This window comes from Monodelphis domestica, chromosome 7 (genome assembly GCF_027887165.1).
Source record: "Monodelphis domestica isolate mMonDom1 chromosome 7, mMonDom1.pri, whole genome shotgun sequence".
Taxonomy (NCBI): domain Eukaryota; kingdom Metazoa; phylum Chordata; class Mammalia; order Didelphimorphia; family Didelphidae; genus Monodelphis; species Monodelphis domestica.
In genome coordinates, this window is record NC_077233.1 from 155,244,821 (window position 1) to 155,266,157 (window position 21,337).

Consider the following 21,337-nt stretch of genomic DNA (forward strand, 5'->3'; position numbering starts at 1 on the left):
GATGGAGTTAATTTCATTTTATATCTAAAGACAGCAAAAAAAATCATTATGACATTTCATGAAACATTTATATTGAAATGCTTATAATCATGTACAAATCCTGCCCTCCCCCACTCCACTATGAAGATAATTGTAACATATGTACTAATATCCATTGTTGGTGAGGAAGCAAAGAAATAAAAATGCCATGACACTTCAAATGAAATCAACATATCCATTAATACCTGGTAACTTCAATGCAAAGGTAGACAGAAATGAAAATGACAGAAATATGTTAGAAAACATAGTTCAAGAATGAGGAACAAGATGAAAGACTGTAGTTCATTAGAAATCTTGCATTTATATATCAGAAATACTTACAAGAGAGTTGGAAGAGATGGCAAGAACCAAATCAAATCACTGGATGACATTGATTATATTTTAAAAGATAAGAAATTTCTGATTATATATGGGTGTCGATTCCAAATCTTGCATAATCAACTTGTTTAAAATAAGATCAACATTAATACATAATTAGAAGAATAAAAATGAGAAGATTATCTGGGAAACAATGAAAACAATTCCAGTGTGAAGAAGCTATTGACAAAAAAGAAGAAATGAATAAGCACTGATATAGATTGTCACTATTTTTTGTTATTGTTGCAGATATCATGTATTTTCATCAATGTATGGAACTTCTGATGATAAAAGTCTTCCTACCAATTCTTATCAGCAATTTCTTCTGCAATTTAGTCTTATGAGTTGCATGAGGTACTAAAAAGTTAAGTGATTTAGGTATGGTGGGGAGAGGGGAGGGTAGCACCCCCTCCAGCCTACATGCCACAGGTTCCCCAGCACAGGGCTAGACTATCTTTGAGAAACTGAGTAGTGTTTTTTATTGACCTGCATACTTCTCTCTGAAACAAAGATCTATCTTCATAATATAAATATTTCTTCTGGTGATGCTACCTATATAATTTCAAGTCATGGAACATTATAGCTTATAAAGAATTAGTTTTAAGTCACACAAAAGGACAACAGAGTATGGTTGGCAGGAACTTGGTGCTCTAGAATACCAACAAATAACTGCAAAAAAGGCATCTTGAAAGAATTATCATTGGACAGATTTATTGATTGAAAAGAATATGAGTCTCTCTTGTACTATCTCTTAGGTTTTATGCAATGTCAAGATATCTAGAAGACCCTTTAGCTTTAGAAGGAAGCCCTGAGGAAAAATTATAGGACATGGAAAAGAGTTGTATAAGATAGGCTGTGAATGGATGTTGATTTGCACTTATGGGTTAAGTCCCACATTGATAAGGTCATAATCCACTGAAGTGTCAAAATAAGTGTTAAGAGAGAATTTTCCCCTTCACCTAAATCCAATTCCTTCAAAAATCAAGGCCATAAATTTAAAAATGAATTAAGCTAAATTTCTTTCACTATTGAAATTAAATATCAAAGTGTTTTTTATATATACTGACCATTCAATAGACAGGAAGATTGTTGTAATGTTTATTTTCATATAACTCCATATGATTTTGTGGAATGTTATATTGACTTTATAATCTCCATTAGGATTGCTATAAAAAGGGTTATCATCAGTATGTGATATACCAGTTTGTGTGTTCTTTACAAGTGCCCTAGCACTTAAGGCTCTTTTCAGCTTTATTTCCCACACAGTTCTTTAGTCCTTCTGTTCTCTACTCTCTGTCCCAGATAGTTTTTTGTTGTTGGTGGTGGTAGTGTTGTTCCTTAGTATTGGCTTGCCTTCACCTTCCTCTTACCATTTACATACAAAATCCCTCATTCCTTAAACAGGTCCTACACTTAGCCTCTATATACATTGAAATCTTCCACCTCCTCCTTCCAGGCTGAGTTCAACTATCACCTCATCCACAAAATCTTCCATAATCTCACCTGCCAGAAGGAATAATGTCTTTCACCTTTATGTTGAGGAATCTGGGCTTCTCTAAGGTTCCCTTCTAACATTGACTCTAAAACTGTGATCTCAATTGATTGGGAACAATTCCTTACATAAAGAATAAGTACTTAATTATTTACTGGATTGTTAGATTTTATGGATTCATCTCAGTTTTCACATTTATACCTCAGAAATAAGAGAGGTGTGGTACTTAACTCCATGAAACAAACGTCCATTTGTTAAAATTTTTTTTTTCTTAATCATGAAAGAAAGGCAGTCCTTTAAAAAAACACTGATGCTAATGTGAAAAACTTAACTGTAGTTAATGATATTCCTTAAAGCACTTATATTTCCTTAAAACTCCTTAATGCAAATAAATACAAATAAAAAAATAATGCAAATAAATAAAATGTAAATAAAATAATGCAAATTTTAAAAAGTAAGAATTTGATATGGTTTTTGTTCCATATTCTGAAATATCATGTTAACTTAATTTTCTATACTTACAGTTTATCAACAATATTAAGTACAACATTAACTATGCATTTAAATAACAATGACTTCTAATTTAAAACAATTCATCATTATTAAAAAATCAACATGTCACATAGGTACTCTAAAGTTCACAAAATAGCATAATTACAGATGTATTTTCTTTAAGGCCTTTATAAAGGTCTAGGACAACTTTCTACTAATGTTTAAGATGACAAATCAAGGTATACTTATTGGTAAAAAGTATTTTACAATTGGATGAGGTAATCATTTTATGTGGTCATTAATTTTAGATCTCCCTTAAACACATGCTAACTATGCTCCTAAAAAACAATACAACGTAACATTTGGCATTTTACTTCTTTTACTCTTAGAATTTTAAACTTCTTTTTATTTTAGATTACTACATAGCACAAATACTAGGCAACAAATGGATCTAAGATTTATAAACTGATATATATGCTTTAAAAAACATATCCAGAAGGGGCAGCTGGGTAGCGCAGTGGATTGAGAGCCAGGCCTAAAGATAGAAAGTCCTAGGTTCAAATCTGGCCTCAGACACTTCCCAGTTGTGTGACCCTGGGCAAGTCACTTGACCCCTATTGCCTAGCCCTTACCACTCTTCTGCCTTGGAGCCAATACACAGTATTGACTCCAAAACAAAAGGTAAGGGTTTAAAAACAAAACAAAACAAAACAAAAAAACACATTCAGGGGAAGCTGGGTAGCTCAGGGAATGGAGATCCAGGCCTAGAGATGAGAGATCCCAGGTTCAAATCTGGCCTCAGATACTTCCTAGCTTTGTGACCCCAGGCAAGTCACTGAACCCCCAATGCCTAGCCCTTATCACTCTTCTGCCTTGGAACCAATGTACAGTATTGATTCTAAGATGGAAGGTAAGGGTTTTAAAAACAACAACAAAAACCACATTCACTATTTATCTCATTGAAACATGAAAATAAAAAATCTGAAAAGGACTGAATCCCTGTGAAGATACTGGTGAAAGATAAATTATCATTATAACATTTAGATGTTTATTATTTTGGTCCCACTATTTGGCTAGTAATAATAAATTTATTTAGTTCTTTAAGATTTACCAAATACTTTCTTCACAACAACCTAGTGATGTTACAAGTATTAGCATCTCAATTTTAAGGATGAAGAAACAGAGTCTTCAAGAGGATATGCCTAAGGTCACAATGGAGCTAAAAAGTGTGACATTCAGAATTCAAACCTAGGACCAATGCTCTTTCTACTTATACAATCCTGCTTTCCATTATCAGGGACTAAAATTAAACAGGGGATAATTATCAGGATCATTCAAATGACCTTGCAAAAGTAGTAATTATATATTTTATTTTTTCTTCTCTTATTTCCTGGTTCATTTTCAGTACTCTCTTATTTTAAAAAATGGACAACCTTAAAACTTAATGTATATGGACCAAGTTCAATAGGCTAATTTATATTTCCCAGCAACTTTTATCTAGAACATTTTTGAAAAGTTTTAGACTTTGAATAAAATATAATTTGTAAAAATGGCAATTCCTACCAAAATGAATAAGAAATGATTTCTTGCAAATTCAAATTGAGATAAAAGAAATTCTAAGATAAGGAGGTAAATGCTCCAATAATTTTTTTTTACTTTTCTGACTTTAAAGAATCTGCTTACCTGCTATCAGTTTTTGTAGAGCACCCTTATCTCCATTAACAGCAGCAGCGTGAACTTGGGATACTAAAGAAGAACCACTAAGAACCCAGCTCTCTGAAGTGGTCATAGTTTGATGAGTCTATGCAACCTGAATCAATTTATAAAATACAATTAATATTGTACAAAAGAGATTCCCACACCACTTCCACATCTATCCTTATCATTTCTATGAAATAGATAGGTTACATATGTCATCATAAGTCATTCTTTTAGTTTTACAGAAAAAAATTACCTTTTCCATTTTAAAAATGTTTGTAATAAAAAATTATTTTGCTAATTATGAACTCCTGTTATATTAGTATGGAGATTACATTGAACTCTTTCAAGATATGCTAATGGGACATAAGTTTGGGCATAAGGTTATAATACAATATCATTGAAAGATCAAGTCAGATGTTTCATACTTAACTTATGAACTCTGGACACTCTTTACTGGCAGGTCAGTTGTTAGGGAATGAGTTTTTTGACTATTGCAACCCATGAAACAAAGAAAAAAATTTTAAAAGAATCGTGAATCTTGTGGGTGAGGGAGAATGGTGGTTGGGCAGAGGCAGTGGGAGAAGGTGCACCTTCCCCTCCCCCACCCCATGGAAAAGGGGATAGACCAAGTTAGGAATCAGTTTTTAGGTCACCTAGAAACACTGGAGTATATACAATGTAACTATAGTTAGATCTTTGTCTTAAGGCCAATAAATTGACTTACTGCTAGAAGAACTGAATCCTACAATGTTGACATTCTCACAACAAATAAGATCAGAAAACAAAAAGTAGTACTTAAAAGAGAGCTTACTGGTTTTCTTGGCCAAAGCAAACTAAAGAGTTTAGAAGAATTGGTTTAATTATATACCTAAAAGGCATTAAGAAACATAGTTTCAAAAACTAATTGGTAATCTTATCTTGCAGTGCTTACAATAAGCATGAACAAAAAAGATGATATCCAAAGAGGATTGTAGCAAATGCACTAACACATTAGAGGCAAGTGTCCTCAGCCTTTTCTTGTCATGGACCCTTTAGAGCAGTACAGTGAAGCCTCTGGATCCCTTCTCAGAATAATATTAACAAGTACATAAAATAAACTACACCCATATGATTACAAAGGAAATCACTGCACTAAAATATTTATAAAAAATCCATCACAAATTCATGGCCTCTAGATTAAGAACTCCTCAGTTAATAGGTAAATAAACAGAAAAATTCTATTAAGAATGACAGGACCCTCTGAACTAAGTCAACAAATGACTTCTATGTTCAGTGACTTCATTGGGAGGGTGGCAATGGATAAAACATGTTATCATATATGGTTTAGATGCAGAAAAGGAAGAAGCTAAAGAACTCAGAAGCTAAAAGATAACTCAAAGATTAAGCCTACACTTTACTTCAGGAGAAATAGAAGGCATTAAATATGACCACTAGAAAAAACAATTACATGTAAAAAGAAATTAACTAAATCTTAATAGAGGAAATTTGGTTACTACTGTGGGACTCATACTAGAATCATTTGGACTGGACTTAAATAGAGCTGGACAGCTGGTTAATTAGATAAAAGGTTAAAAAAATCAATGATTAAAAAAAAGACAAAGGTAAGGAAAGAAGGAAGATACTGCCAATAATATAAATAAATTCAACTTGGTCTATTCAAACAAGCTCTAAAGTGAGAAATGGAAAAAAGGTAAAGTCATTGACTTATTGTCCCCAAAGTTTAAATGATATAATGCAGTCACCACAATGAGGTAAAAAAAAAAAAACCAACGCCCTAATTAGTAAATATTTTATCTCCTTGCTAAACAGGGAGACATTATAGCCAAATGCAACACCAATTTAAAATATAAATTCATTTATAAAACCTAGAGAGGAGAATAGCAGATTTCCAGTATTATCTTATAAAATCACCAAAAGCAGAATTGAAATCAAGTCTATTGAAAGCTTGTTGTATTCTCTCATAGAGCCAAATCATACCAAGGCCATTCATTGGTGAAATGGCAAGAAAAACAAATAGGTGAAAGTGGAGTAAGTGTATCAATATTCTTATAATTCATTTTCATATTAATTACAGAGGAACTGTACTGACATACAGAGGAACTGATACTAGCATTTCAATTTCCAACGTGCTAGACCAGTGATGGCGAACCTTTTAAGAGACAAGAGTGCTGTGCCCCTCTACCCCATGCTGGGTATGCTCTATGCCCTCCCTTATCCCACATGGGGGAAAGAGAAAGCGATCACTGCTGGGCAGAGGGGTGGGGGATGTGAAAAAAATATCATCAGGCAAAGTGGAGAAGGGGAGAGGAGCAGTTTTGCCCAAGTCCCTCTGCCTTTTTAGTAATGAGCTGGGGTAGGGAGGAAGGGTAGGGAAGCACTCTGTGTGCCATCTTTGGCACCTCTGCCATAGGTTTGCCATCCCTGTGCTATATACCAAGAAGTCTGTAAATACAGTTAAGTAGATTAATTCAGGAAACTAGAGAGGATATACACCAAAGAAATTTGTGCTGGAAATGACACTGTTGGAAAGCCTTGAGAGTTACTATAATACTAATAATTATTATTATTTATTTTTATAAAATGTTTCAGGAAGAGGATATTCCTTCTTTTCAAAAAAGGAGGGGAAATCACAAATACCACAACTAACTAAAAAAAGTGATTAAGAGAGCATCAATAATAACTGGCACATCACTTTTATAAATCTTTGTGAGAATGATCAATACCTAAATATAGGGTAGGTTTATTGAAAATATTAAAAGAGAACAAATATGCTTTCACAAATTATTCTCTACAGGCGATTATAGTTTTATAGTCACATAATTAACATAAAGATTGCAATTTCTCCTTATGCAAAAAAAAATTTTACTCCACAAAGCAAAATGCAACCTTAATGGCTCTTTAACAAGTAGTCTTCCATCCATGCCTTAAGATCATACAAGCTTCCTTTATAAACATGACTACACATATAACTTTGCTCCAGGATCCTCTGGTTACCAATTTCAAAGGAGATACAGAGAGGTTTAACATATCAGTGTCATGGAGGTTCAAATGAAAGTAGAATCTCCTATAGATAGTAAGACCTCCTAGATGTTCTTGTTTGGGGGACACTGTCCACATTTCAAACTCTGGAACATTATTGAGGCTCATCAATGAAATCTGTGAAACAGTAGCAACTGATGTACAGTAAAAACCTATGGATTTGGAGAAAGGGGACCTGGGTTTGAATCTTACTTCCGGTATTTACTCTCTATATAACTTTGGGAAAGTGACTTCTCAGGCCTCAGTTTCCTCACTGGTGAAATTATAGGGCTGGATTGTATCCTTTCCAGCTCTAAATTCTAAGACTATTATAAAGTAATTGGTATGATGATTTGTGCAATAATGAATGTGATTAAAATTATTTAATGAACAAGATGAAAATTACTTAATGTTCAGAAAACAACAGGCAGTTGAATGGCATTGTTGTAGTTGGGTCAGGTTCTGGAGAGGGACAATGAATTAGTAAATTAGGCCCAGGTCTGAAATTAAAAAGAGTGAGGAAGATTGAATTTGGGAAATTGAGCAGTGATTTCTAATTATCCCAAGGTGATCCTTAATGCCAAGGCCCACTTTTTAAGAACCTTTACAGTCTTAGAATCCATACTAAGTATCTGTTCCATGGCAGAAGAGCTATAAAGGCTAACCAATTTTGGTTAAGTGACTTGCCCAGGGTCACCCAGCTAGGAAGTATCTGAGGCCATATTTGAAATGCTGTCTCCAGTCCTGAGCCTATCTAGCTGTTCCATCTTTAAAAAGCCCATCTTTAAAAAAAAAAAATTCTTATTTATTTCATCAGATATTACCAACTACATGTAAATTTTTTAAAAATAATCATTAAAATTTTTTTTTGAGTTCTAAATTTTCTCCCTCCCTCCAACTACTCCCCCCTTCTTGAAAAGCTAGGCAATTTGATTTTGCTGATACATGTGAGGGCATGCAAAACATATTTCCATATTAAAAGGCCCATCTTTTTAACACAAATGTTTCCCTAATAATACTATATAGTTGCAAGTACTGAATTATACAAAGCCAAACTACAAGTGGCTCAAAAGGCAATAGAGAAACACAGTAACCCAAAGAGGCTGAAACACATTTCCAAAGGCAAGATACAGCATAACTGAGAAAATGTATGATTAGAAGGTAGATTACTAGTTGACACAGTGGATACAATGCTGAATTTGGGAGTCAGAAATACTTAAGTTTAAATCCTGCCTCAGACACTTAGTACCTTTGCAACCCTGGGCAAGTCACTTAACCTCTCTTTGCCTCAGTTTCCTAAATTATAAAATGAGAAAATTGCACCTAACTCCCATGGTTGTTGTGAAAAAACAAATAATATGACATATATACAGCATTTTGCAAATCTTAGTGCATTATATATTTTTTGCTATTGTTTGCTATGATGATACTGGTCACTTAGTGTAACAGCTCAGGAACTCCACTGGTACCCATGAAATGTAAGATACTCAATATATTTCCAAAGTCTGTCTTTTGGAGAATTCATAGAAGAAAACAGACTAGACCTTTACAGGTTTAGAAGGCATGAATGAGTTGCCACCTGCAACAATAAGAATGCTCCTGTATCATGGATTCATTTAAGTAAAACTTTCTTCTCTCATTTCTTGACTCTCTACATAGGAAAATGCAGATTGACACATTCAGTGGGTTCCATCATTCACATAGCCTATTTACTATGCTACCAACAGAGGACTCAAGGTATACTTGGTGGGTGGGCAAAGTTGTTGCCCACCTCCCCCTGCTTATCTCCAAATCCATCCTGGAAGGTGTGAAAGAGCATGGTGTGGTGGCAAATCACTAGCTTGGGACTCTGGTTGGTCATCTAATATTGTACTGTAGAAGGTATTGATAATGTAGAGAATACAGTGAGGGAGTAAGAGGCTAGAAAATATAAACTCTAAGAGACCTTCCAACTCGAAGAGGCTATAATTTGGAAGTTGGAAGTCATTCAGTGTTTCATGAGTCATCAGTCAGGAAATCCTGAATCTAACCCCTGCTTTGTCCCTGACAGAGATTGATTTCTGTGTTAAAATGTAGAAAAAAGGGTGCTGATTTTATCATGTTAGAGATACGATGTTAACCTGTTTTCTTCTATGGCCATGAAGAATAGTTTTTTCCTTCCTTCTATTCACCAACCCGTCCCCCCCCCAACAAGATTTATAATTAGTGCTTTGGAAACCATAATTTGGTGTAAAAAGTGATTCATTAAGAAAAATGTGGTTTAATAAGATTAACAGAATTGCCATAATTATATTTTGTCTTCAATTACATTTTATAGTTTAGGAAGGTGTCTATTCTGGATGGGAAAATGTATTATTATATCAAGGTAATCATATTGATTTAAATTGTAGAAGATACCAGAAATCCTCCTCATCTAACCTTTACTGCAAACTTCTGTATTTCTGCTAATAGTACCAACTACCCAGGATCACAATCTGTCTTTTCTTTCTGACTCTTTTCTTTCCCTTGCCTTCCATATCCAATGAGTTGCAAAGAACTGGTGAGTATTCCACAGTATCTTTTGCATGTTCCTCACCTCCAATATCTTGTAACCATGCTAGTTTAAAGCCCTTAATTTTTTCTCAGCTGCTTTACTGTGAGTCTCTAGAAAGAGGGCAATTTGGAGAATTCTAATTTAAGGTCCTTCATGGTCTGGATCCAATGTCTTATTTCAAACTATTCCCCTTTTAGTTCTCTCTACATTCTAATCATACTAGACTATCTGCCCTTTTCCTATCTCTATCCCTCTAGAATGAATTTCCTTCTCCTACTCTCCCAGGCCTGTCAATTTCTGCTGAAATACTTTTCTTTAAGAATTCTGGTATTGCATTTTTTCACAAAACCTTATCTTACCTCTCAACATGTGATTTCTCATTATACTTTGTCTGGAAAGTCCTTTTTGTCCTTATAACAATCTCCTCTTTTAACACTTATTGGAGTTCTGTTTCCCAAACTCTCACTTCCATTGGATTGTAAACTCCTTAAGACCAAAGTAGAGGTCTTTATATTTCCAACACTAAACAAGATGCTTTGCATATATTAGGTACTAATTATATATCTTTCTTGAGAATTGAACTGAATTTTCTTTCTGATGCTATAACATCAGTATATGGAGACAAAAAATCCAAACCAATGAAACAATTTTCAAGGAGCAGCTAGTACCTTGGGCTACTCATTAGAAAGGGATTATTCTTCAAATCTCCAAAAACATTTATCAGCCTGATTTAGAGCAGTCTCACTGGTTCCAAATAATTGTCCAGACACCAAAAATCAAAAAAATATAGTCCCCACTGAAAGTATGCCACTACAACCTCAATCTGAAGATTTGGCAGAGTTGCAAGACAAATCTCTTCAGTCAACTTAGCTCATGCTACCTCTTGTCAGTGACAAGCAGTACTGGATCAGTCTCTACTCTAGAGGATGTCTTCCTAATGATAGTAAAGGCTAGGTGTTCATGTTCACATTGTATTGATCTGGAAGGCTTGTGTTGACATTCCAGAAGGAAAGATCCTGGACGGATCACTAACTCTCAGGGTTAAGTACCTGAATTTGAAAACATTCTTTGGGTTTCAAGTACATCAGTTGTACCCACACTGAAAAGAATCGTATTACTAGAGATGACTATCGAGATGAACACAAATCAGATATTAAGAAGCACGTGTTCTTAGGTGCTGGTAAGAATGAGCTGGCTAGCCTAAGCCTATAAGGTAGGGTTACATTTGCGGGGAGAGAGGTACTACATTCGGATTCTCTGAGCTGGGATTTAGTTATCAGGGAAGCTATGTTACAGTTTCTCTCTCCCCCTTTCTATATGTATTTTGACTACTCCTGTGTACTGTTTACACAGAGTGGATGGATATCTCCTCCAAGCAATCAATTAATCAGTATCTACATGGTGCTAAGTGCCGGGGATACAAAAAGGTGCAAAAGATAGTCACTGCCCTCAAGAAGCTTACATTCCCTTTAGGAAGGTGGATGTCTAGGAGACCCCTCTCCCCCAGCTAAAAGGGGGATCTGTGCTGACAGCTCCTGGTTAGGGAGAAGGGAGGAGCTATGTTTTCCTTAGTTTGTCACCGTGGGACCCCTAGAAATGAGAAATGAGGCCCAGGGAGTGGGTGTGTGTGTGTGGGGGATTTGCTCCCTCTATTGTTCATGATGAAGTGACAATCCTGAGCTCCCCACAAAGTGATTTCACCCGCCCCCGACATTTGACTCACCCTCACGTACTTCGGGAACGACATCCCACAGGCAGTTTCGCCTAAGTAGTTAAAAGCCAGACCCCCCCCCCCCCCCCCTTCTCAACCCTCCAGGCTCCAGAGGAATACTTCCGCTCAAACCTGACGGTGGCTCTAGTCTCGGGTCTCCGTTGAGTATGGGGAAGAGGGGCGTTAACGGGACATCCCGAGCGCTTTTCCGGTGCGTTCTGGGAATTGTAGTTGAGGGTCGGTCAGACGCGCGCTCATCCATAAAGGCCTCCTTTCCTATCCGAAACTGCTACGCTCGGAAAGGGGAGGAAGGGGGTGGGGAGTGGGGAGGGCCAGTGCCAAGTGGAATCAGGCCGGCGCCTTCAAGTGCCGCGGTGTCTGGTGGGAAAGGGAGTCCTCGGTTCCTTTACCGACTCTTAAGGTTTTCGGGACTACAGTTCCCGGCGTGCTCCGCAGTGGCCAGGACCTGGAAGTGAGGGCGTGCGGGCCCTCTCTGGAAGTTGTCCCGGGTGTTAGTTGCTGGATCCCCGGGTCGAGAGGACGAGGCGCTGCAGTCGCCCGAGGAGCAGCCGCCACCGCCGCTGCAGCTCCTCCACCTCCTCCTTCTGCTCTTCTTCCTCCTCCTCCTGGAGCTTGGCCACCGCCTCCGCCTCTCCTTGCCCGAGACCCTTTCGCTACAATGAAAGCTGCCATCTTCTTGCCCTCCCCCGACCTCCGATGCTCCCTGCTGCTTTTGGTGAGTCGTTGACACCTCCCTATTCCTGCTGCGGACCAGACCTGGTGGTGCGCGGAGTTGCGACCCTGCCGGAGGCGCCGCTGCCGGAGCCTCAAGAGGGGAGCCGGCCCCGGCCCCGGCCCCGCCCCCGCCGGCTCCCCGCGCTGCCTCCTCCCCTGCCCGGGGTCTCGCTCCCCCGCGGCCTGCTCCCTTCGGTCGGGCCAGACTACGGCGGGTGGGGCAGACCAAGCCTAGAGGTTTGGGGCATCGGGGCCGAGACGGTGTGGTGGTGCTTGTGGCCTGACCACTGGACCTCCAGGATGGGAGGGAATTCCCAGGCGACCCGGCGCCGGTGGCTCTGGGGGTGGTGGGCGTGAGACAAATATAGAGAAGGGAAGACTGAGGGTCTGGAGTCTGCATGAAGTACCACAGGCCGCCCTCTCCCCCTTCCCGGTATCGAAGGGCGGGATGGGCAGACTGAGATTCCCTCACTGCAGTCTTGGAGGAGAGGGGGACCCGGGCCTGGGGTCCTGGGGTGTGTGGTCTTGCTCGCTGTGTGCAGCAAGGGGGCTGGGAGTGCTTGGGAAGGTCAGTCCTGGAAGACCGAGGTGGGGGGAAGCCCCTGGTGTGAAGCTGACAGGTGCGGCGGCTGGTTCCTCTCCCTCTCTACCCCTTAAACCATGCCCCTTTGGTGGATCCCTCTGTTGTGGCTACATGTGATTGGCTGGAAACACGGAACTTGTCTGGCTGATACTCTGCTCAGGGGGTGGGGGCAGTTGGTGGCAGCACTATTTCTAGATGGCTTGAACCTGCAAACTCACCTGAACCCATTATTTCTTCCCAACACACTAAGCTGTGTTGGGAGAATGTACCAAGGCTTCTGTATGCACCCACCCATACCTGCCTTGAGATGTGCTGGAACACCCAGAGTTTATAGCTGTCCTCTGTACGTCATGATATTGAGGAACTTTCCCTATTTCTCCATGCTTCCCCAACACACCCCGAGTATGGTAGCACCCTAGGTGACCCATCATAGACAAGTTTAACTTTGGAAAAGGACCAAAGCCTGCCTGGGCTTTTGTGACACTGGATAGGTACATTGTGGACATTTACCAGAATACTGTTTTAGAAAGGTTTTTTTTTTAACCTTAAAGGCATTGTAGAAGGGACCCTAGATATCATCTTTTAACCATCTTCCTCATTTTGCAGATAAGGAATTGGGGCAGTGGTTAAGGAATTTTCTTGGGCTTACAATGAATGTCACTGCTAAGAGAATGCCATTTTTGTACAACAGGATGAGACCACACTCATCTATCTCCCTGTTCTTGGAGTTGAGGAATTGAATCTGAGTGAAGTTAAAGAATCTGCCCAGGATTTCATAGTGAATGCCACTTTCCTGACTAGAATACCAGTTCAGTTCAACTAATTTTAAATACTTACCATGTGCAAGCAATTATACTGGTATTACACCATGCTAAGATTTAGTGTTATTTATATTTGAAAAGTTTTAAATGAGGTAAAAATGTAGTTTATAAGAGACTTTCAATCAGGGGATCCAGCTTGTGGGTGAGATTCCCCAAGGGTTGACCTTTTTAAAGTAAAAGCAATACAGAAATTCAAAGAAGTTGTCAAGACAATATTAAAAAAAGGCTATGTAAAATATATTTGATTATTAAATAAAACGGAGGAAACATTTGTTGTTCCTTTGGAGACAGAAGCATTGGTGAGTCCCCATGGAAGAAAATAATTATAAAATTGAAAATTACTGAAGAGGTCTTTATCCTGTTGTATTGGTGATAGTTTCAGGAGAGAAATTTTTTTGTAATAGGAATTCCCAACAGTGAAAGCATAGATTCATTAAATAAAAAAGTACATATGAATTACTCAACTGTACATTTATCAGTATCCGAGTGGGAACAGACATAAGAGAGGTCAATCCTGTCATTTTGCAGGTGAGGAAATTGATTCCTCAGGAGGTTGTTGCTCAAGGTCACAAATATTGCAGTTCTGAGGCAGAATTTGAACCCAGATCTCCTACCAGTGCTTTTTCCCATTGTACTAAGCTGCTTGATATAAAAGTTAAACGTAATCTGACCCTCATTCCAAACTGATATTATTACTTGATGACATACTAATGCTTTAGCTACTATCCATTATCACTTTATTGAGAAGCAACAGTAACTCCACAGTGAATTTTGGTATGTGACAAGTAGAAGATATGATCTTTGACTTCAACAGAGGCAGTGGTTCAGAGGCTCTGGCAGGTATTCTGGTCCAGAGGTTATTTGACAACTCCTTTTATGTAAAAAAGGCATTTCTATGGACCTGTGTTCTTATCTTTACAGGTATTCCTTCTGCTAGCACATATCACAACTCATCTATTAGTATCTCTGTACATAAAAAGTATGGGGGGGAGAAACATAAGAAAATTTGAAAATAGAAAAAATACTGAACAGGAAAACTACTATAAAGCAGATGTAGTTTCCTATAAGATTTTGTCTAGTTCACACCATGACAACTTAACAAATCACTTGAAAAAGACTTAAGACAAGATTTATGAGTCACAGCATTTCAGTATAGGAATTTTGGATTGAAATCCCCTCTGCAATAACATTTCTCAAAAATGTTTATGGAGCCTCTGTTGGAGGACCTCAGACTAGGGGAATCCACCATTTCCTAAACCCTTTTTCAGTTTTAAACAACTCTAATTAGTAAGAAGTGTTTTTCCTTTATTAAGTTTGGGGAAGTTTAGAGAAAATGGAAATTTTCTTTTTCTTTGTTAACTAATGTACATTACTTTTTCTGCCCTTTTGGACCAAGTAAATGAATCTAATGCCTCCTCTGCCTGTCAGTCTTCTAAGCACTTTAATTAAAGACTGTGGTATGTCTCCTTTTTCTCTAATCTCACCCTTAACAAGACATGGCAACTGATTGGATGTGAGAATTGAGGGAGTAAGGATCACTCTGAGTTATGAATTGGTGGAATACAATAGTCCTCTTGACAGAAATAGGTAAATTTAGAGGAGGAATCTGGGATTAGGGGAAAAAGATGATGAGTTTCAGGTGGAATATGTTAACTTTAAGATGACAGTAAGTTTGTCTTAGTAGAAGTTGTTCAGGAGATAGTGAGGCAAGGCTGGAATTCAGAAGAGAATTAATGCTAGATATATTCATTTTAGTTATTTTTAGAGAGATCATTGAATACATGAGTTTAAATGATCATGTTACTTGGAGAGAAAATATAGAAAGACCAGATCCTTGAGGGGTACCCTTTCTTCTTTGTAGGAGGTGATAGGAGAAGGAGGAAGTAGAGATGAATGATAAAAGTAAGAGAAATCACTGTCAGGGAAGCCCAGGAAGGTTTGGAGGAATGGGAGGAAATGCGGTCATCTGTGTTAACAGTTAAATGGAATAGAATAGAATACCTTTTCTAGGAACTTGACTACCTATCCTGCCCTAAAATCCCTGGTGACCTCCAGTCTCACATCTCCTTCTGCCTTTCAGACATCTTGAATTGGATGTCCAGTAGAAATCTTAATTTGTTCAAAATAGAATTCATTATCTTTCCCCTTAAGTCCTCCTTCACTCCTCACCTTATTTATTACCCTATTACCAATTACTACATCCTCCTAGTCCCTCAGGCTCAAAACCTAGGAGTCATCCTGGATTCTTTACTATCTTTTTTACTATCCTTACTAAGGAGAGATATCCTCACTATTCCTTACTATCTCCTTGACTGGTCATTTTAACTTCTGCAATATCTCTTCAGTCTTCCTCCTCTCTTCTGATGTTGCTGCCACTCTAGGGCAGGCCCTCATTACCTCATGGCTGGTGGGTTTGCTTACCTCATGTCTCTTCTCCAATCTGCCCTTTCCATTCAGCCACCCACCTACACACACACCCCTCTCAAGTGGCTCCCTGTCACCTCCATGATTAAATGCAAAATGCTCTGTTTGGCATTCAAAGACTTTCATAATGTAGGCTTTTCCTACCTTTCCACTCTTTTTATACCTTATTCTGTACTCCATACTCTGATTCAGTGACACTGGCCTCCTGACTGTTCCATGAATAAAACTCACCTCCTCTTTAGTCCAATCCTTTTTCTGACTGATCTTTCATTTCAGGAATCCTCTTCCTTTTCCATTTTACCTTTGACCTTCCTGGTTTCCCAACTAAAATCTCATTTTTTACAGGAAGCCTCCCCCAATCCCTCTTAAATCCAGTGACTTCCCTGTGTTCATTATTTCCTATTTATCATGTATATAGCTTGCTTTTTATATTACACACACACACACACACACACACAAGTTTTCATATTGTCTCCCCCATTAGATTATAAACTCCTCTAGGGCAGGGACTGTCTTCTGTCTTTGTGTGTATGTGTATGTATGTATGTGTGTATGGGGTTGGCACAGTGCCTAGCATAGAATATAGGTGCTTAATAAGTGTTTTGTAGATTCATTAATTGATTGAAATGGAGGGGATGGCAAGGTCATATAAAAGTTTAAGGTTGCGAAAGACCTAAAGATGTTGGTGAACAGCAGAGAAGGAGCCTATATCTGTATAGAGAGATTAAACATGAGAAAGAAAGGAAGTGAAAGAGCAAACCATTAGTGGAGATGGAAGGGAATGGATTCAAGGGCATAAGTGAAGTTGTTAACCTGGACAAAAAAGGGCCCTCTTTATTTCTGAGTTTTGAGCAAAGGATTGTGGAAATGTATATGGGACCATGGAAGAGGAAAAATGATAGGCTTCAAACTGGGCCTTGTTACCGAGAGACTACTACTACTAAAGTAAGAAAGCAAGTGGATTTTTTTTCCCCTGAAAGAGGAGGAAAAGTTTTAGGGGGTAGGCGAAAGGCAAAGTTTTTAACCGTGTGGTAACTTTCTGCGGACTTGGCTTACTCTTCAATTCTTAAGCCTGCATTCATTATGGTGTTAACCATATGGTTAACCAATATTTTTCTTACGAACTTTTGTCCAACCATTTTTCTCCATCTTGTATTTCCACAGTTGAATTTCTAAATCTAAGAGTAAGACTATATTTGTAATTATAAAATGTTATCTTTTTAGATTAGATTTATTTTGGATTCTAAGGCAATTGAGATTTTTTAAGCCTATTACAACTTTTTGATTAGCTAGTGTTAATTACCTCTCCCAGTTTCTTTTGTAAGCCAAAAACTTGAAGAGCCATTGATAAAAATGTCAACCAGCACAGGGCCTAGGGCAGAAACTTGTGACTTTCCTCAAAGAGACCTCTCCTCAGGTTGACATGTAGCCATTAATTAGTCACATTCACTGAACTCTACTGTCTAGTACCTATTACTTAATCTTATCTACAAGGATATCACAAAAGATTTTTGTCCTTAAGTTAAAAAATAAAACCCACAGTAATGTTAATGAGAATACAAGCCAGCCTGGCTTTTCAAATATTCACTGGGGAAATTTAGTTTTTTAATAATAAGGTTATGGTCTGGTCAATCAACAGGTAGTTAAATGCTTATTTTGTGCAAAACATTGTGCTAGATATTATGCTGGTTATAAGCCTGTGGCTCCTATTCTCAAAGATCTATAATCTCATTTGGAAGAGAATGCATAGACAAATGAAAACATAATCCCTCCAGTGAGTTACAGACAGGAAATTCCATTGGACAGGGAAGAGAGAGAGACAGTAGAGTGTAGTAAGTAGATCACTGGACTTAAAACTAAAAATCAAGTGTTCTTGTTTTTGTTCTGCCATTTACTATCTGTATGATTTCTGATTAAGTTGTTTCACCTTTCTTGATCTAAATTTCTTCATCTACAAAATTAGAATATCTAGATAGAAGATCTCTAGTTCATTGTTGTGTTTTGTTCTTTGGGGGCAGGTTTAGGGGGAAGGATGCATTTCATTATGTATATATTAAATTTGAGGTATCAGAGATTCATCCAGGTGGAAGCATATAGAATGATATTAAACTCTGACATTCTTGGATTCTTCTCTGAGAAAGCGCAGTAACTTAACCTGGTCAATAAAAACTTTAGGGTTAAGATGGAAGTTCAGTTGAAATTAGAAAGATGACTAAAGATTTGGATAGGCAAAGAAAGAGAGTATAAAAGAATTTCTAAAAAAAGAAGGGTCAGTGACAAAGGGATAAAGGTGAGAATGTGCAATGAGTAGGACACTTTAGATAGAACTGAACATTTGTGTTGTAGGCAATAAAAAACAGGTAGGTTAGAGTCATTCTTTGTAAGTTTGAGTAAGCTTAGTAGTTTGGTCTTGATTCTGTAGGCTTTGGTAATCCACTGAAAGCTCATTAGTAGGATAGTGATAGGATAAAAGATTAGGAAAATTAACTTGATAGATATATACAAGAAGCTTTGGAGAGAAGAAAATCTGAAGATAGGATTTTATTTAATAACCAGATGTGAAAATGGCAGACTGAATGGGAAGAAAGACATTACTGCAAGAGATAGAAGAAAGGAATATCAATTGACTAGAATATTGGGATCCAAAGAATGAATGAACTTGGGGATAACAGAAGACTAATGTGAAAAATGGCATAGTTCATTTCACGTAGAAGAAGGGGGTTTATTGCTTATTCCATTGTGACTTGTAAATTATTTTAACTATTTTTGAGTCCAGAAGATTTTTATTATGTTTATTATCACTAAGAGCTGATGGAAACTAACAACAGACTTTTTATGTTAATGTTATATCCCATCTGTTTTCCTTTAGGACTTTGCCCATAAATCATCTCTTTTCTTCCATGTCCAGTCTCTCCTTTACTGTTTCCTTCTATCTGTGTGTACACATGCTTATGTGTCTTCCTCCCCAACCCCCCCCCCAAAAAAAAAACACCTTTTCTTGATTATTCTCCATGATTTTAGAGGGTCAGAGGTTTAAAGCCCAAAGAAACTTTATAGGTCATCTAGTCCAACTTCTCATTTTATAGATTAGGAAACAGAATGATAGTAGATCACTTTTTGTGATCTTTTGTATAACTCTTTCCCAGAATTATACTATATTAAGTTTGTGTTTCTTTACTTTGTAAAAAAAAAGTATAAAAAAGCAATAGCTTCATCTCTCATAATCTGTGAAAACAAGATTTTAAAATAATTAAACAATTGTAATTATCTATAAAAGTACTTTATGTTCTCAATAAATTCTATTCATAGAAATTAATGAGGCATTATTTGTCATCCTGTGAAGGTACAGAGTAAGATTAAAATGTCTTCTTGGTATACTTTAAGGACAATAAAGTCTTATGTTTTCTCTTGTGATGAGATGATATGTTGGACAAATAGCTTTACCTTTCTGAACCATAGTTTCCTCAACTGTAAAATAAGGGTGTTAGACTTTTAGGATTATTAAGTTTCTTTCATCTCTGTGACAGTGATGGTAGTTCTATTTCTCCATTTATTCACAACTAAACTTCTTTGGGGAAAAAAATTTACCTATACTCAGTGGTCCTACTTCCTCCTCACCCACTCCCCCATAACCATTTGTAATTTGGCATCTTAGTTCTCTTACCCCTCTTTTATTTTTCCTTCTCAATCTCTTTCACACTTTCATTTTCCAGACCCCTTCCTTCTCCAAGGTTTCTCAAGGTTTTATCCTCAGCCTTCCTTTGTTTCTTTATATTTGCTTCTATTCTAATACCATTTATTCCTATAGTTTCATTTATCCCAAATTTCTACTTCCAAACTTGATTCTTCTCCTGATCACCATGCTTGTATCTCTAACTGCTTATAAAACATAAAGATCTCATTGATAACTTAAAACTTAACATATCTGTTGTTGGTGGCACCACCATTCACCTAGGCTCATATTTGGAAATTTGGTATTATTTTTGAGTCTTTCTTTTTTCCCTCTCCTTTCATATCTAGTTAGCTGCAATGCTTTGTTGATTCTTCCTCAGCAGTACCTCTGGCTCCTTCACTTTGTTCCAATCCCTAAACCCTGAGTACAGGCACTTTTTAATACATGCTTGGAGAATTGCAATAGTCGAGTAATAGGAGAACAAGGGAAGGAAACAAGCATTTATTAAACTTATATTATATGTCAGACTCTGTGCTAAGCACTTCTCACAACAATCCTGGAAGGTAAGTGCTATTATTATTGCCGTTTGACTATTGAGGAAACTGAGGCAGACAGAGGATATGTGACTTGCCCAAGGTCACACAGATAAATATCTGAGGTCGTATTTGAATTCTCTTCTCATGGATTCCACAACCAGTACTTTAACCACTGTGTCACTTAGCTGCTCTAATAGTCTTTCTCCACTGTTTCCCCTTCAGTTGTTCTTGTAATTACCAGATTAATATCTGGTCATCATTCTGTACAGGGTGCTCCAGTGATGGAATAAAGTTTTTCTACAAATTTATCATTACAATAACTTTTTTGTCTTTTTTAAAATTATGAACTTATAATCATCAATTTCAATATACAAAGAAAAAAGAAGTCTGCCTATGAAATTATCAACTTCTATTACATACACAACTTGGATTTTTTCCTTTCTTTTGCCCTTCTTCATAGTGTTTCCTATCCTAGGAATGCTTTGATACTCCTTTTACATGCTGAATTCTTATCCATTCTTTCAAGTATAGCTCAAATATCACCTCTTCCTTGAAGCCTTTCTTGATTCTTTAGTCAGTTATGATCTTTTCTTCATTGAACTTCACATTTTTCTCTTTCTTGCTTTTAATATTATATTGTATTAGTTATTCACATATATACATTTTCTTTAATTAGATTGTAAGCTCCATATTATGAGTCCTGCCTTATCTAAATTTTATATATTCCTCAAGTGTAGCCTTGTTCAAGACAAAATAAATTAATGAATATTTGTTGAATTTGAAACTTAAAGTGGAGTACTATATACCTATTCTGTGAATATTATATGTATGTATCTTACACTTGTGGTAGAAAAAATGTATCTTCATACCCCATCTGTTCAGTAGTGACAGTTTATAAGAAGAGATAAGTAGATTACTTATATAAGGTTAGGATTACATGAATGTTTGAGATACTATAAAAACATTTATTTGAAATTGTCCACGCTTAAACATGTTTTTATGTCTGTCTTTTGGTGGCAAAGATTTGCTCTTATGTGGTGTTTTTTTTCTCTTACTAAATTCTACTTTCATCTTCGTAGGAAGATTATATATTTCTATAAAATAATCATTTTTCAAGTAGCTAGTCATTTATAATAAGTCAGGGATTTATTTTTAAAATGATTTTGAGTGCTTAGGTAATTGAGAGTGATGGCTTTCCATGCAAAGGAAATAATACCTTTCA

General features: G+C 37.2%; 2 protein-coding genes across 4 annotated transcripts in view; one reads left to right on the plus strand and one right to left on the minus strand.

The window, feature by feature from the left end:
- The window catches only part of INVS (inversin), a 233,030-nt gene extending 221,430 nt beyond the window's left edge, over positions 1-11,600 (minus strand). Inside the window, exons 1-2 of one of the 3 annotated variants that reach the window (XM_007498992.3) lie at positions 11,476-11,600; positions 4,064-4,190 (exon numbers count right to left, since the gene is read on the minus strand). In XM_007498992.3, coding sequence (XP_007499054.2) covers positions 4,064-4,169 — 106 coding nt within the window. In that variant the 5' untranslated portion in view covers positions 4,170-4,190; positions 11,476-11,600. Of the gene's footprint in view, positions 1-4,063; positions 4,191-11,355 lie in introns of all 3 variants that reach the window. The other 2 variants (XM_001364441.4, XM_056805897.1) reach the window with 2 other exon arrangements.
- Positions 11,466-21,337, plus strand: part of ERP44 (endoplasmic reticulum protein 44) — a 122,577-nt gene continuing 112,705 nt past the window's right edge. The window contains exon 1 of the mRNA XM_007498991.3: positions 11,466-12,079. Within this exon, the coding sequence (XP_007499053.1) occupies positions 12,023-12,079 (57 nt within the window). The 5' untranslated portion in view covers positions 11,466-12,022. The remainder of the gene's footprint in view (positions 12,080-21,337) is intronic.